Here is an 18,454-nt window from a genome sequence, read left to right as displayed (position 1 = left end):
TAATGGGAATGCGAGGGACACGTAATTAAAAATGTAATTTTGTTACTTTACTCTGCTAACTTAGCATTAGAGAAATAGGGATGCACAGATATGGGAACTGTGGGCCAAGCCTACGTCTTTATGTGTAATGTGCCAACAAAAGTCAGACGCTCTCGGTTTGACAACACAACAGAGTTTTTACAAACACAAAGTCCAGAATTGTAGTCAAAAAACCATCATGGTATCCACCATGGTAAGCATAACACAATGCTAACAAACACAAAGGGGCAGGCAAAAGACGTAGTCGTAGAAACAAGCAAAAAGGGTCAAAAAAACTATTCAGAACAGTTCAGCAAACAGTCCAAAGGGCAGATCAAAAGGCAGAGTCGAAATAACAAAGCAATGGTCAAAAAACAGGACACAAACAATGGAATAAAAACTCAGTAGATTCACAGCAGAAACAATACCTCACAACTCTCTTTAGCTAAAGCCCAGACTTATAAACTTAACTAATGAAGTCATATGACTAACACACAGGTGATACATATCAATACTCTGGTGATCTAGAGCACTGATAGGAGCGCGAGAGAAGGTCAGGAGTCACGTGATTCCCCAGAGAACTCTGGGCAATGGAGTCAGAGTTAGCGTCCGTGTGTGAGGGAAGCTCAGCAGTCATGTGATCTCCCAGAGGATGCTGGGAGATGGAGTCCGTGTTCCTCTGTAAGCTTGCAGGATGCATGACAGCATGTAGTCCCAGAATGTATTAAAGACATGTAGCCTAAAATAAAACCACCACTTAACAAGCTAGCATTGCTTCACCGGCTTCGCGAAAACCATGTTTAATGACTCCATGAAAAATATCATGGATAGGATTACAAAAGTTAGCCCAACATCACTTAACAATTCTGCAGTTCCAGAGCACAATATATGCATCATCGTTATATCTGTTTGAATAGTCAGTCAAATCCAGACATCTATCCAGTGATTATATTTTTTAAATTAAACATCTGCTGATATCGATATGCTTCTGTATTAGAGCCCCTATCTTAATCCTTAACCCTAACTCCTGTTTCTCTCCCTCCAACAAAGGGTCTGCGCAGAGGCTGCAGTTTATGCCAATATCTTATTCTTCTCTGCTTTATTGTCTTGGGAGAACCACACTTAGGCTGTGTTCAGACTACAGGCAAATTCGAGTTGTTTCTCAAATCAGTTCTTTTTAGATGACTATCTGTGTTATCTGCAAGTGTTTAGATCGAATTCATGTGCCCAGACATCACCAACCTATCTGCATGGGTTGTTATGGTAACTATGTATCTACGCTGGTGATGCAGATTTTGAACGCATATGCAAGAGAGATGGGTTTCGCTTTCCAAAGTCTTCAAAATTCTCTCTCATAAACATGGATCTTTGGTGCTCTTCTTGAATCCCATTACTTCTGTCACCCTGTATTTGACATCATCATTGTTGTTTGTCACATTGTGAGTGATGTCAAAGACATTTGGGCTGCAGGGGGATTCACACTGGAGGATCTTGGAAGTCATTTGTATTCCACCCATATTCCAATAATCCCTGCTTCCTTCACTATGATTGCTAGTACTTCACAGGAGTAGTGCACTAATTGGTCAGCATTACTGTAAGCAAAGTGTAAATATTACCTAAACTACATAAACACAAACACTTTGCGGTAACACATTAATACACACATTACTTTTACTCTACCTAATGAATTAATATTTAATGAAGGAGTCAATTTTGTAATGGTAAAGCCCACTGCTTGAAATAGTAACAATAAAATAGGACTAATAAAAATACTCTAATTAAATCAATTCACTTTTTAAGGCAATTCATATTGTATTAATATTCAAACTACTATAATATTATATATAGTAATATTAGATATAATATTCCAACTAATATTTACTGGGAATATTTCATAAGTATGCTGGATGTATGCATATTGCCAAGCTTTTTTTCTTGGCTACATATATTCCGTTTTTCTGTGGACTGATCACATCTTCTTCGCTTTATTGTATTTGGAGAATCACTGATATAGAACTAGCGCCCCCACCTGGACTGCAGGGGGACTCACACTGGAGGATCTGGGGGTTAGAAATTAACATGATTATAAACAATATATATAAAGAGAGGAAATGAAACATTAAATCAAATTAAAGATGGCTTTTTTGGAAATAATTAATAATTCCCCATGTGTTTTATGCTAGGTGTACACATCTTGTGAAGATTTTTATCTTGGTGACATATATTCTGCCTCAATGTGGTTAAGAGTTTTCTTAGACATCTACTGAGACATCCCATAAATTTAAATATAATTCAAATATTGTATATTTTGTTAACCATAAAAGTTATAAGCTAAGTGCTTAAGCACAATTTAATGTATAATAATATTATTTTTATCTATGTCTGAATTCTCCATTTGAATATTAAGCATTTCAGCACCTAATAGCCAATATAAACAAAAAGAGAGTAATAGTGCATCCATGAAGGGCATTGCTTTTTTTCTGGTAGAGATATCAAGCAGGTAGTGTCTTAATAAAAGATACAATGATGATTCCAAACATTTTTGCCACAAGTATATGATTCTAAACAACAGAAAATGAAAGGATGTTCAATCACACCAAAAATTCTGCAGGAATCAAGAAACAGAACAAACCGGTCATCTTCTGTTCCAACCTGTTATTCCAACAAGTTTAAGGACCTTGACAACAACACAGTATAGCAACGCATCTGTTTCTTTTTTTTACTCTTCTTGGTTTTAGGCAGCTAAATAACAGGTTTATAACGTCAAAAATTAAAAAGCTTGAACCTATATTTCAAAATAAAGACTTACTTTCTCAAAACTTTGTCTTACGTTCGTTCAAATATTGAGAAAATAACTATTTTGTTGAAATACTTACTTCTCAATTTTTTACTCATCACAAGATTTTAAGATACTTAGATAGCAATAGTCCTATTCAAATGTTTTGACATTCCCCAGGCAGATTAAGCATTAGGTTGATTCTCTACATGAAAAATTAGATAACGTTTATATCATAAATATCACAATTTCTATTTATTGGTTAAGTTAAGCACATTTTGAAACAAAATACAAAATGTGCAATAACTTTTGTGCAGACATTTTATATTTAGAAAATGACAGGAAAATGCTAAAATGAAGGTATATACAAAAATACTGAAATAACTGAATAATTGGATTTTATTTAAAATAAAACATTATGTATAAAATTGAGATAAATCCTGCTCTCACTTTCAGCTAATGAATTCTAAGGTTCCCTTAAACATATTAAAAATATCCAGATATTTGTATAGGTTTTAAAGAAAAAATCCCAGCTAAGACCTTTTACTATACCTTAGAATTCTATTTACTTGTTATATTTATGTTTATGTTTATTTTACTTAGTGTGCTAGAGTCTCGAGCTCTGTCAAATTTGATTGGGACCATCTGTAAACTCCCTTCTGCAGAAGTTCAGACTTTGGTTACACCAATGAAGGAAAATGAGCTCACTTTTCCAGTAGCTGTTTAGTCATTTGGCTGCTTGCTCTGGTTTGATTTCATGCTGAAAAGTGAACTAATGACACAGTCCAAGGTTGTGTGCACTCTCCAGAAGAACCTTCCTCTTCAAGAACCTTTCTGTATTTGGCTGCATTCACCCTTCCCTAAATTCTGACCAGTCTCCCAATATCTGTAGCTGAAACCACCCATATAGAATGATGTAGCTATCATGAAAGACCTAGCGCTTAGAATGGGTTTCCATGGGCGAGCAGCTGCATCCAAGCGCTACATCACCAAGCGCAATGCAAAGTATCGAATGCAGTGGTATAAAGTGCCGCCACTGGACTCTAGAGCAGTGGAGACGTGTTCTCTGGAGTGACCAATCACGCTTCTCTGTCTGGAAATTGTGCCAAGTATAAAGTTTAGTGGAGGGGGATTATGGTGTGGGGTTGTTTTTCAGGAGTTGGGCTCGGCCCCTTAGTTCCAGTGAAAGGAAATCTTAATGCTTCAGCTGACCAAGAGATTTTGGACAATTTCATACTCCCAACTTTGTGGGGACAGTTTGGGGACGGCCCCTTCCTGTTCCAACATGACTGCGAGTCCTGACCTCAACACGATAGAACACCTTTGGGATGAATTAGAGCGGAGACTGCGAGCCAGGCCTTCTTGTCCAACATCTGTGTCTGACCTCACAAATGCGTTTCTGGAAGAATGGTCAAAAATTCCCATAAACACTCCTAAACCTTGTGGAAAGCCGTCCCAGAAGAGCTGAAACTGTTATAGCTGCAAAGGGTGGGTCGACATCATATTAAACCCTATGGATTAAGAATGGGATGTCACTCAAGTTCATATGGCAACACTCAGGTAATATAGTGTATGTACAGCAGTGTCGTCAAGTACCTATTACAATGTTTGTTCTTGGCTTATTTTATTGCAGAAAACAAGTGAAAATACAAGTTTGCATCCATAAGCTAGAAATTTGTAAAGCATCAATGGCCTCAAAGGCATCCAGTCTTACTGGGAAACTTTGCAAAGACTTGAACTGCTGTTTCTGCAGTTATATCAAGCACAACATTCACCACAAAACTGAAATTGACATTCATATTTAAATTTTTGTTCCACCTAAAATTTAAGGTGTAATAGAAAATTAAAAACAAGAAGCCAACTGTAGCTTCATAGATTACCCAGATTAGATTTACTGTCTGTGCTATAAACTTGGATCAACAAGGTTGTCTGGGTCTCTGCTCTTTGTCGTCTAAATTCACTTCAAACTAGTGGTTTTTTTTTTTTTGCTTGCTGAACTAGTTTTTATGTTTATTCCATGTTCCCAGAAATTACCCACAAATCATCTTTAAATACTTTTTTTATTAAAGTCAAAATTCATTTCATGTGTAGTTGCCCTTTTCACATGTACCATTATGTCCATCATGGTTATTCGTGTACCATGGGTTTTGTAATTTATTTGGAAGGGTAAAAAAAGAAAACAACAACAATAAACTAACACTATTAACGTGCTGTCACTAAATTGTTATATTACTGTCACCAGTATTTTTGGTATCGAGTGTTGAAATGGCATCAAGGTTGCTTAAGGTTGCATTCTTACGTGAACAGGATCAGAAAGTTCTCACTCCTTGAGTGTCAAGACTTGTTACTTGCAACTTAGTAACTTGCCCCCAAGTCTGTTGTAAACTACCTGACCAATGGCCCCTCTTGACTGGGTACTCAGATGTCCAAATTCTAGAAAATATCGGTTTCAAACTTCTTCCACTTAACAAAAATTGATTCCACGTTGCCCCTGGACACATTCAATGCTTTGGGAAAGATTTGGTCCATATGTCCAGATCTGTGCCTCAGCACAATTTGATTTCATGGCTTGATTTTTGTCTAACATGCTCTGTAGATGATACGCATACATACATATAATTTGTCAAATTTGCCACAAATTGTGAACTCCAAGTTCTAGAGTGCATGCATATTTGTAATTTAAAGTGGTATTCACCAAAGCACATTATTTTAAATCACTGTGTACAATAACTCTCAGTTCATAATTGCTGCAGGCTCTTTATATTTAGGTTATAGGGCAGCTTTTTGCTACATGGAAAATGGGCCAGAAAAAGATCTAAAATCATGTTTTATGATTTGACAAATTCACATATCTTAGGTTTTTGCCTTACTCTTAGTGCACTTTAAGCCTGAAGCTTCATTCACACTCTGAACAGTGTGAATCTCTCCTGTGTGAAGGAGCTGGTGTTTTTGGAAAGAACTCTGTGTCGTAAAACTCTTTCCACACTCTGAGCACTGATATGGTTTCTCTCCAGTATGTATGCGCTGGTGTGCTTTGAGACCGCTCTGTTGATGAAAACTCTTCCCACACTCTGAACAGTGATACGGTTTCTCTCCTGTGTGGATGCGCTGGTGTGCTTTGAGAGTGCTCTGTTGATGAAAACTCTTCCCACACTCTGAACAGTGATACGGTTTCTCTCCTGTGTGGATGCGCTGGTGTGCTTTGAGAGTGCTCTGTTGATAAAAACTCTTCCCACACTCTGAACAGTGATACGGTTTCTCTCCTGTGTGGATGCGCTGGTGTGCTTTGAGAGTGCTCTGTTGATAAAAACTCTTCCCACACTCTGAACAGTGATACGGTTTCTCTCCTGTGTGGATGCGCTGGTGTAGATCAAGACTATTTGGATGGTTAAAAGTCTTGCCACATTCTGAACAGTAATAAGGTTTCAGTCCTGTGTGAATGTGCTGGTGTGTTCGGAGATGAGTCTGTCGATTAAAACTCTTTCCACACTCTGAGCACTGATACGGTTTCTCTCCTGTGTGAATGCGCTGATGTAGATGGAGATGACCATGTTGAGCAAATCTCTTCCCACACTCTAAACAGAGATATGGCTTCTCTCCTGTGTGAACATGTTGGTGTAGCTGGAGGTGAATCTGTTGAGAAAAACTCTTTCCACACTCTGAGCACTGATACGGTTTCTCTCCAGTGTGAATGCGCTGATGTCTTGTGAGATGACCCTGTTGAGTAAAACTTTTCCCACAGTCCAGACAATAGCGATTTTTCTCTTTGTCTGCATTTTCTCCCACTTGTATGTGAGATGCATCAGTGCGTAGAGTATCAGAGGACGTTTTCTGAGTTCTGGAGCTTCTTCTGGATGTCATGTTCTCACAACTGATCTCTGGTCTTACTTCTGGAGTCCAAAGTATTCCTGTTTAATCTCCTTGTGTGTTTTTGGTGGTAAATTTAACTGTGTAAGAAACAAAACAATAGGGGTAGTGGAATTCAGTGGAGAGAAAAAATTGAAATTAAAGTTTAATCAAAATGAAAATTCAATCAAGTTTATCCTTCTGGGTCGTGGAGCATTTGTTAACAGTCAAATCAAAATTGAAAAAAAAAAAGTACTTTTATTTAAGTATTTTTAACTTCTAGAAATGGAAGGGAAACCACACCTGAAGGAACAAGTCGTGAATGATGTTGCAAGTTCTTGGCTCATGCATGCATGAGAGCTTCAGCAGTAGGTTTTAACAACAGATATAACATGGGCATCAAATTAAAGAGTTAAGAATAACAACCAGACAGAACAAGAGAGAAAAGGGACACGGTCATACTGTCAATGAGAAGACCAGTTTTATTGAGGGTTGATTTAGGCTGTGTTCACACAGCAGGTAAAAGTGGCCCAAATCCAATCTTTTTCCTCGTATGTGACACAGACGTTTCATCTTTGTCACACTGTGAACAACAAAAAAAAACATCAATATGTATCCGATCTGCGGCAATGCGACTCCAGATTGGAATTCATCAATCCAACTCGACATCTGTCAACATTTTGCGCTGCTGAGATCTCATAAATATTTGGGCTGATGTTTCTATACTAAAAAATTTGCTCTGTGTTTGAAGAGATTTTGAAAGAAATTGCGAACGCAGCCAGAGAACGAGGCTGCAGCGTGAAAGAACAGTTAAAAGTCTGAAAGAAAAGTTTAAAGAATCCGAGGACACAAACCAAAGAACCAAAGACCGTGGCCGAATAACGCGCCTTTTTTACGGCGAGCTCAAACACATTCTGGGTGATGCTGGCGAAGATGAAGCTGAACCCTCCGGGAGCAATGGTGTTCGTTTATAGTCATGATTGTTCACCTCTGGATGAGCGCACCACATGAATGTGAAGCACTGTTCTTTCGCGCATGCAGTTTAGGAGCTGATCTGTTCAAACTATAGATCACATTTAAAAGATCGGATTTGGTGAGAAAATCAGATTTGGCCAACTTTTACCTGCTGTGTGAACGTAGCCTTAGATCCAATAAGGATGACTTCAGTCTTATCACTATTTAGCATGAGAAAGTTATGTCTCATCCATGCTGCAAACCTGACTCGGTTCCACATGTTCTTCTACAAAATCCAGAAGAATTTGAAGGAGGCCACTTGGGTGATTTTTAACCCACAGCCACCAAATGTGGACATATCCCTTAACCTCTACAATTGTTCCTGTTCATGTGTAAGCTTAACCAGTAAATCAGCTCCTTCAGACAAGGTTTGATGGTCCTTGTGAAACATGCTACGGCACAATGAAAAGTCTTTCACCCATAAATGGTGTGTCAGCCATTCAGTCAGCGAGCTCAAATATTCTCTACTATAAACAGAGGAGTCTAATTATGCTCAAACACAATGGACTGCAGTTCAGACATCAAACAATTGCCCTATGGAACAAGCTCTGTATTTGGCAAATCAAACTGTGTCCAGTCAGGAGCACAGGAAATGACAATATAATTAACTTAGAAAATCTCCAACCAATAAATGAATAGAGCCAGTAATCAGTCACAAACATTCTTCTCCCAATTCCACTCTTATCTCCCTATTGGTTAGGCTGTTGACCTCCAAATGGCAGTGAACTCAACAGATTTGTGGTTCTATTGGGTACCTAGGCTGAGCCAGACAATCCTTCGCTTAATGCCCTTTGCCACCACAATTGCAGCAACCATTACTGCTCCAATCAGGCCTCCAAATAATAATGCCTCCTCTGCCACAACCACATGCCCCAAGATTGGCAGCCCGTGAATCCCGTCTAGAAACCGTTAAAGAAACACCTACGTAGCTCAACCTTGGAGGAATCAGTAAGGACCAGCACCGAGGGTCCATCACTTGAGCTGTTTAATCCTGAACCTTGTGTTAAATACTGGCTTACAACAAGCAGGAAGAAAGGAGACCAAACTACACCGGGTGGCCAAGTGACACTTACATTCTGAAGGTCAACGGGCTCAGAGTCTAAGTAAAGTCCACTTCTTTATGACTGTACATAGTTTTGAAAGTTAGAATGAACACTAGTTCCAAAAGTCATCCATATGGATAAAAAAACAGGAAGAGAAAGACAAGAATCAGGCATGGTGGAAGGCAGAGATGCTTAAATCACAGAGCTGACCTGAGGAGAGTGTTTAAAAGTTTAGTGGTTTGCATGCTATTTTTTGGCAGCTAAAAACAGCCATTGGTGCCTGATTTTTTTCTGTCAGAAGCCACTGGCTCCTTAAGCTAATTTTTTGTCTAGAGCCCTGAAAGGATCAAAAGGTTGGGGAAAGAAGGTGAAGGGGGCTGGAGTCAGGGGAAGGTAAAGCTGTTCTCACCTCAGGAGGAAAAATACAGATGAAACATCAAAGGACACACAATGCAGCTGACAAAAGGACATGTTTTTGAGAATAGAAGGAAGCACACGTGATGGGACATGTACTTTCTCTCTCTTTTAAAGGGGAATCTCCATTCAGAATGCTGTGCAGTCCTGATCAAGGCTTAATTCTTGGCTTAGAGAAGATGATGATTTAGGTGGTGATCTAGCTCAAAAAATAATGAACCCAAGAACTGCCTGTAAATGCGTTATAAACATGACATGACCCTGAATACAGTATTGTACTGATGAGCCTTGAATGCCGTCTGATGAGTGGATGGAAATGGACGGTGCTAGTGTGTGTTAATAACACTAGCATTAGCAATGTGTACAAGTAGACCATTGGTAATTAGCATTAATGTTGGATACAGCTAGTTTTATTTACTGAATAAAAAACCTGTTGTGGTGATGGGTTAGCAGTGGCTGTATGTGGCCTCTGCGATTCACAGTTGAGACAGTACAGCCATAGTGAAAGTCATGCGAAAAGAAGTAGCAACTATATTAGAGGAAAGACCAGTTCTCGGATTTCTATTCAGGCTAAATGAAATGCTGTTAAACCCAATAAAAAGCATGCAAAAAGGATATTCCTTATCCACAGCAAGTCATAAGCAGTAAATGATCAATTCAATTCATGAATACTTCAATAAATGTGTTTAATACTGAGCAATGGTATAAACTTTGTATACTAACTTATATTGACTGTGCTCTGGACATTTAAAGAGCACAGACTAGAGGAATTTGGTGGCCAGTTTTCAGAGAGGGTGTACCCTTGTCTGTAATGGATTTTGCTGCAATTCTAGCAAAATAAGTTTAACAGCCTTAAATCATCATCTTCTCTAAGCCAAGAATTAAGCCTTGATCAGGACTGCACAGCATTCTGAATGGAGATTCCCCTTTAAAAGAGAGATGTGTGTTCTTGATAGGAGATAACACCTCTTCAAAGAGAATAGAACAGCTCTGGTCTCACCTTCTGGAAAGCCATCAATTATCCACCATGGAAAACTATGGGGGGATGGGGGGTGGGCGCAACTAAAACATTCCTGTGTCTGAACCAAAAGATACTGTGGCCAAAAGAAAACTACTTCTGCAAGGGTCTAAATCTACAAAAATAGTGGGTAAAAATAAAAATTATTTTGAGTGAATGTACTGCAATTTGTACGCACAATTTATTTTATTCGTAGCCATGATTTCTTAATTCATTCTCATGATCAACAATCCATTGTCTTATTTTCTTTTAATTGTGCACATTTTCTTTTTTAATTGTGGTGCACCATTTTTTAAATTAGTTTGCTAACAGAATAAATGTAGTAGATACAAACCGTTATATTTGTCCTGTGAACAAGTAGACTAACAGTTCCCTGTAACATTCTTTCCTTTCTGTTTACCCTACTTACACCGCTGAAAGAAGACCATTAGAAACCATTAGGATTAAAACCTAATGGTTTTGCTTTCTCATGGGAATTGGCTTCATGATTTCCAATAGAGACCACTAGTTTCCCGTAGAACACCTTTAGATTCCCTTAGAAAAGCATCAAATGCATTTAGAATCAGCCACTGGTCACCTGTTAAACCATTAGGATCCTTTACACTGTGATATCTACTCATTAAAAAAGACAAACACATTACAAAACCATCAGGAACCAACAGAAACACTTAATGGTTTCTGTTAGTTTTTCAGCAGGGTAATGAAACAATGAGCTACAGATCAGAACCAAGGAAAGTAGGAAGGTCTGATAGTGACAGTCTGACAGTGACAGTCTGACAGTGAACACTGCGGCTTCTTACTTACAACAGAGCAGATCCTGTTTCACTGTGTGCGCGCGGAGAAGCGGACGTCTGATCCGAGATCTTCTTCTTCTGCGCTTTACTGTCTTTGGAGAACCACACTTGTAGAAGTAGCGCCCCACATTGGAACTCCGTGATCATTCCAGCAAACCCCGCCTCCTGTGCTACGATTGGGTAAGAGTCCATCGGAGCAGTCCGCTGATTGGTCAGTTAAGAAGCGCGTGACATCACCGTAGCAACCACAAAACATAGTGGAACTTGAATAATTTCGGAGATTAAAAACATGTAATTAGAGATATTACATTAGCTGACCAATTATAATTACACACATATATATATATATATATATAATTACAATTATAATATTGTAAACACTGTTTAACCTTTTTTTTTTAAGAAATAGGTTTAATTTTGTGTTAACAGCTGAAGAGCTTATGAAAAAGACAGAAACATCTGTGTAATTGGCTGGATACAAAAATCTCAACTCAATTCCACAGGAGTCATATCCTATCATTTATATCCTGTGAACAAGATATCCTATTTGTATATTAATATCCTATTTATATATTAATAAAAAACAGAAATTATATTTTGTCAGTAATATTCTGCTCCTGGGACACCGTTTCATACACAAGTCCAAATATATGAAATACCAACCTAAATTTACAATATTCAAATTAAACCATATTTCTACTTACTTTAAACTGCTCAAGACTATGAAAAGAAAAAAAGCTCAAAAGCGGATGCCCTTCCTTACCACTTTTGTCAGTGTAACCTAATTGATGACTCCTAGATTGTTTTATATATTTATTTATTTATTGTACATTTCTTACATGCTTGTTCTTACACTCTGTTTGACAGAAAACTGAATGTAATAGATGATTCAGGTTGACTGATAAATTAACAAGCTCCCAGTTAGCTGGGTCACATGTGTAGAGTAAGAAAACACAAAAATGAGATTGGGAACCCTGGGTCTAATTTCTGAACCTTGGCAACTTTATACCATCCAAAAGGAACCCTACGATTATGGTTATCTATATATCATGTTGTTACATCTGGACTAACCAGGAGAGACATAATTTCAGATTCCACAGTCAAAAACTTGCCAAACAAATCTGTGTCATTACCAAGTTGGCAATAATGTGCAGGTGGGAAAATGGTGAGACATTTCTGTCAAAGTCCACAAGAACCCCAAATCCATGCTGCACAAGGTCTAAGCTGCTCCTGTGCCTCTAAAGATGTTAATGAAATTCCACTCATTAGCACCGCCACCAAGAGGAACAGAGACATCCTAAAGGAAAGATGCACAGGCGGTGGGGGGGCAGTCGTGGGCTGGAGGTTAGGGAACCAGCCTTATGACGGGAAGGTCACCGGCTCGATCCCCTCAGCCAACAGTACGTGACTGAAGTGCCATTGAGCAAAGCACCCAACCCCCAATTGCTCCCTGGGCGCTGTGGATAGGGCTGCCCACCACTCTGGGCAGGTGTGCTCACTGCCCCCTAGTGTGTGTGTTCACTAGTGTGCATGTATGTGGGTATTTCACTGCACGGATGGGTTAAATGCGGAGGTCTAATTCCTCTGTGTGCAAACACAGTAGGCTAATGGTTCTGAATACTGATCACATGTCCTCTTATGTCCAGGATTTCTAAACTGCCAAAAAATGCCTGGGATTTTGTTCTTTCATGTTGATGTTTGCTTTCTACAGTTGGCCACGTGCTGCCCTTCAGTGCCAGTGTCCTCTTATTTTTAGAAAACCAAAATATGTCAAAATGTCAAAATAAAACCAAAATAAACAGGATCCGCTTTGCCCAAATCACAATCTGCTTATCAGTTACATTTTGCGCAAATCCAACATGTTTGGTATCAAAACGCAGCATGTCAAAGACAACTCCAAACTCTATATTGATGTGTCTTTGACCTGCCACACTTTACAGGATGCAATAAAGTGACCAGGATAAAAAACAAGTCTGTGATAAAGGATAGACCCCTTCCCTCTTACCACTTCTAGACTAAAATGCCAACAACTGAGTATAAACCACATAGATCTTTCATTTTCGTTATGGCACCATTATATCGTGGATAAATATATGTCTAAAAATAACAAATGAAACCCCTCAAACTAATTAACCCTTAAATAAGTGCAACTAAGCTAACCAAACAGACATTCTCTCTGAATGTCTTCCTACATTGATATGTTTTCTGTGTGAATGTGCTCATGTTTTTGGAAATTAATCGTCTGATCAAAATCCTTTCCACACTCTGAGCACTGATGTGGTTTCTCTCCTGTGTGAATGTGCTGGTGTCTTCACACTTCCTGCATATATCTTTTGTCTGCCAGGTGTGTTAGTACATAAAGATGATGCTTTCTGTGCACTGGAACTTCTTCTAGGTGCCATATTCTCAATGAGACCTGATTTCAGAAGTCTGAAGTATTCCTTTTCATTGCATCTACTGATGCGATTGTGGAGGTAAAAGTGAACTGTGAGAAAAAGTAAACACTAGAAGCTGGTGAAGACTTGCATCAGGAAGTCTTTCTTTTCTGAAAGAGAGAAAAATAATATTTAATGAGAAATGCAACAAAAGTGTAATAAAGTTCACAGGAATACTCCTTATTTTAACATTCAGTAGTTCAAGATGAAATTAAAAATCATAAATTTTTAACTTGTAGAAATGGCTTTGACAAGGGCTTGTTTAGTCCCTTGCAATTGAGCCTAAATGGCTTGTCTTTAGTTTCCCCAAGTTCAACCAAGTCATTCTCTTACTCATCCACTCACTGGCTTTCTGTAGTTGCATCAGATTACAAAACCTAACTCCCGAGTAGTGCAACCCTCTAAGCATTGGCCCCATCACCCTTTCCTCCGAGCATGTTCAGCTGTCCAATGATGTTGCATTTGAAAATATGTGGTGATCTGTACTAGCTTTTACCCTCCTAGCGCTGGCGGTATTGAGTGACTGGGGACGTGCTAACTAACTAACCCCAGATGTCTTTTTCACATGAAGTTTCACAAGCTAAACAGGATAAAACAAACAAAAAGAAAAGGGCCTTATCCCCCACCCAGATACCTTGTAACCTAAATACATGCTTAGAATAAAAATATCTTGGCACAAACAAGTTGTTCTCACACTGGATAGTTGCAACGTTATCCAGTGTGATACATCGCTAGTGTGAAGTAAGTCGAAAGCTTAAGTTACAAAGTTACACAAAGTCAAGCGGTTGGTCTGGGCTGTGAGACACACGCAGAAGGGAGGCATCACCAAGATGATTCCACTAATCAACCAGATCCACATAACAAGTAAATTAACCCTCTCACCACTGATGCCCTACAAAAATGGAAAGGGAGCTAAAGAGTGAGCAAGAAAGAAACTCTGACCATTACGACTTTCTATAAGTTTGTGTTCAAACATACCAACAACACACATCAAGGTCTGTGAAGGAGAAGAACTACAATGTATAAACACGAATATGAGAAAGACAATGTACCTGCTGTGTACGGTTGAAACAGACAATAATTCAGTAGAAATTTAGAGCTGCTAACATCAACATTTATTTTAATGGTGCCAAAGCAAAATAACAGCAAAAGATGGTGAAAGCAGATAATTTATTTGAAAAAAAAAATATATATTTTGAGCTGTTTTAGGTGAACAATAAATTAATGACCACAACATAGGGGAGTACCAGACAACTATCAGTGCCAAGTACTCAAATATTACAGTATTACGGAGGAACACTTTTCACTTTCAGACGTCCATTATAAGCAGCCAGTCCACTACCTTTCCCTTTTAAGCGTGGTTTGGGTTTCCTAAAGTGGAACATGTTTAAATGTAAACAATCCTATGGTGGTTACAAGGTTTCAGCCAGCAGAAGCAAATCTAAGGCTACATTTACACAGCAGGTAAAAGTGGCCCAAATCTGATTTTCTCACCAAATCCGATTTTTTTGTTTGGCTGTTCACATTATCTTTTAAATGTGACCTGTATACGACATCAGTGTGAACAGATCAGCTCCTAAACCGACCCGCATGCGCAAAAGAACAGTGCTTCACGTGGCGGCTCATCCAGAGGTAAACAGTCATGATGGCCAGCGAACGCCAGTCGCTCCCGAAGGGTTCAGTTTCGGCTTCGCCAGCATCACAGGAGCGAGTTTCAGTGGTTGACAGCTGGACTCATCACCCACAGTGTGCTCGAGTTCGCTGTATAAAGGGCGCGTTACTCGGCCACGGCCGCTTCTTTGGTTCGAGTCCTCCGATTCTTTAAACTGGTCTCTGACGCTGCAGCCTCGGGCTCCTCGGGCCGCGCTCGGTCGGTTTGTTCTAAACCTCTTCGAACACGGAGCGGTTTGATGAGTCTCTCCTAATGTTTTGGTACAGAAACATCAGACTAAATGTTTATGACTCTCAGCAACGCGAAATTATGACGAATGCCGAGTTGGACTGACGTAAAAATTGCATGAATTCCGATCTGGCTGTTCAGACTGAGTCGGATTTCAGTACCACATATGAAAGCGTCTCAAATCAGAATTGCAAATAGCGCTTCTGAACATTCAGAGAAACTTGGGCTTCGTTTACACAGCAGGTGAAAGTGGCCCAAATCCGATCTTTTTTCCTCATGTGTGACACAGATGAGTCATCTGTGTGGCTGTGTGAACAGATAAACGCACCGAATCTGACCTAGAAGTGTAGAATGCAAAACAGGGACAAACAGTGGATTTATAAAGCAAAACAAAGAACTCTTTAGTTCACCACAAATCAAATGATAATTGTTCTGAGTACCTAGACGACTAGACCAAATAGTGGGGACAAGTGTTTTTAATGTATAGTAAACTATACATTTCTGAAAAGATGTTCAAGCTCTAAGCTTCTTTGTTGTATCTTGCGATAAAATCTTGTTAGCTCTGTCATTCTCTCTTCATCCGGTGTCGCACAGAGGAGGATGGGTTCCTCCCTTGAGCCTGGGTTCCTCTCAGGGTTTCCTCCTCTTACTCATAGGGAGTTTTTCCTCACCGCTGTTGCCTCTGGCTTGCTAATGAGGGGCTTGGAATCGGATATAGTTCCCTATGTCTGTACATGGATGCCTTTTTTTTTTTTATTTTATTTTTTTTCTTCCTTTCTTATGATAACCCTTCCATAAACTTTTTTTTCCTTCTATAAACTGCTTTTCTGTAAAGCTGCTTTGAGACAACACTAGTTGTAAAAAGAGCTATACAAATAAATGTTGTTTTGCACTGTTGAACATACACAGACACCAAGCAAGGCCAATTTTGTGGAATTGGTCAAATGTAGATTTCGCTGAGTAATAACATGCATAAGAGTTCAGACATTGTGCTCTAGCCTGTATGTACCCGTGTTACGATAAGTCAACCCAATTTAAATTGAAGTTTTGTTAAATCAGCTTTCTGGAAAAATTCTGGAGGCGAAATTGTGAACAACAAAAATCATAGTCTGTTTTTTATTAAGATCTGACAGACCTAATAAACATCAAGTTTTCTGATCTGACAAACTCATGCATCATACGTTTCAGCCTTGCTCACAGTGCACTCGTGCATCTTCAGAGAGTTCAAATGCCTGAAGCTCTTCTCACACTCTGAGCAGTAATACGGTTTCTCTCCAGTGTGAATGCGCTGGTGTGTGTGGAGATTACTCTGTACACCAAAACTCTTTCCACACTCAGAACAGCAATACGGTTTCGCTCCTGTGTGAATGCGTTCATGCACTTGCAGAGTACTTCTCTCTCTAAAGCTTTTTCCACACTCTGGGCACTGATAAGGTTTCTCTCCTGTGTGGATGCGCTGGTGGATTCTGAGAGTGGGTTTTTCTCTAAAACTCTTCCCACACTCTGAACAGTGATACGGTTTCTCTCCTCTGTGAATGAGCTGGTGTCTTTGAAGATGAGTCTTCCGATTAAAACTCTTCCCACACTTCGGGCAAAGATACGGCTTCTCTCCTGTGTGAATGAGCTGGTGTCTATGGAGATGACTCTTCTGAATAAAATTCTTCCCACACTCTGAGCAGTGATACGGTTTCTCTCCCGTGTGGATACGCTGGTGTCTTTGGAGATGATACAGTTGAATAAAACTTTTCCCACACTCTGAGCAGTGATGAGTTCTGTCTTGGTTTTGAGCAGATGTTTTCTGAACACTGGAGCTTCTTGTAAGTTCCATTTTCTCTTAATTAATCACACTTTACCTCAGAAGTCTGAAGTATTCCTCTTGACGAAATCTGATGGGTTTGTAGAAGTAATTGTTAACTGTGTAGGAAAGTAGCATCAGGAAGTCATTGTTTTCTGAAAGAGAGAAGAGAGAAAAAAATAAATTCAAATCAAAAACAAAAAATGTGACCAATTCTGTCCGTAGTATTCCCACTGTCAACAACATTCAGTTGTTTAAGATCAAATAAAAAAATGTACATTTTTATGTTACATAAGTGGAAGTCAAGACAAGATCTGGAATACCAACAAATATCTCTGTTAGAGCTGGTCATAGACTGGTCAAGTATGGAAAGACTGAATCACCATAACATGAAATTAGTACTGCACTGCACCACCATGCAGCATTGCTTGTCATTTTTATGCAAGCAGTCATTAAACCAGGCTCCACCTGAATTCTGTTCATACTTACTTGACATTGTAGGATAGCCTATGTCCAAGTAAGCTCCTTGTCCTACCTAAAACTCAACCTATCTAAGACATGGATTACAGTTGGCAACCTACAGTTACCTTAGCAAAGTTAGCTAACCAGCTACGGCATAAAAATAAATCCTGTTAAAAATGTCTTAATAACAACTTGAATATTATAAAAGCACAGCTAATCTGTTCTAAGTTAAGTTCGTTATTGCTGACACAGATATGTTATGATACACAGAAAACCAGATCTAGTCTTCCTGCAACACTGTAATGTTATTTAGTCAGTTAGTCAATAAACTTACCATTACGTTATCAGTAATGTGTAGTGTAACTCGGCAAAACTAAAACACACAAATCCAAAACTAAAATTCTATTATACCGTCCTAACATCCTGATCCTGATCAGCTCTGCTCTCACCTTCTGGAACACCTTCAACCACCACCACAGAAACCTGCTGGAGTTTCCATCATCACCTCTTAATCTACCAGATGTTCACCAGGAAGCTCATTCTCTAAAGATCACAGAGAAAAGAGTGTGAGAAGGTGTTAGAACCTCTGCGTACAGTAGAACATCTCCCGTTTCTCTGCTCCAGCAACACTGCGCGCGCAGGCGCTTTGACTGCTGATCACAAGGCGCTCCTCTTCTTCTTTTCCACTGTATTGTCTTGTGGAGAATCACAGTTGTAGAACTAGCGCCCCCATCTGGGCTCCACACTAGAACTCCGTGATCACGGCGGATCTGCGTGGTTATTTGTATCCCACCTGTATTCCGATAAACTCCGCCCCCTGCGGCACGATTGGGTACTAGCTCACACAAGCAGTCCGCGGACTGGTCGGTGGAGAAGTTCTTCACGTCACCGTAACAATAGACATACATACACAGATGCCACGTTGATACTGATACAAAA

At 39.3% G+C, this 18,454-nt stretch overlaps 1 protein-coding gene across 1 annotated transcript; it reads right to left on the bottom strand.

Annotated features, from left to right (window-relative positions):
* Positions 1-4,401: 4,401 nt before the first annotated feature.
* LOC118810020 (zinc finger protein 345-like) lies at positions 4,402-18,173 on the bottom strand. The gene is made up of 4 exons (XM_036573538.1): positions 17,965-18,173; positions 16,433-17,208; positions 14,241-14,250; positions 4,402-6,702 (listed from the first exon to the last, which is right to left on the bottom strand). Exons 2-4 carry the CDS (start codon positions 17,084-17,086, stop codon positions 5,648-5,650), a joined length of 1,719 nt encoding a protein of 572 aa, XP_036429431.1. The 5' UTR covers positions 17,087-17,208; positions 17,965-18,173; the 3' UTR covers positions 4,402-5,647.
* Between the last annotated feature and the right edge of the window lie 281 nt (positions 18,174-18,454).

The sequence above is a fragment of the Colossoma macropomum genome, unplaced genomic scaffold, assembly GCF_904425465.1.
Source record: "Colossoma macropomum unplaced genomic scaffold, Colossoma_macropomum, whole genome shotgun sequence".
In the NCBI taxonomy this organism is placed as follows: Eukaryota; Metazoa; Chordata; class Actinopteri; order Characiformes; family Serrasalmidae; genus Colossoma; species Colossoma macropomum.
This window is presented reverse-complemented; position numbering and strand designations above follow the sequence as displayed.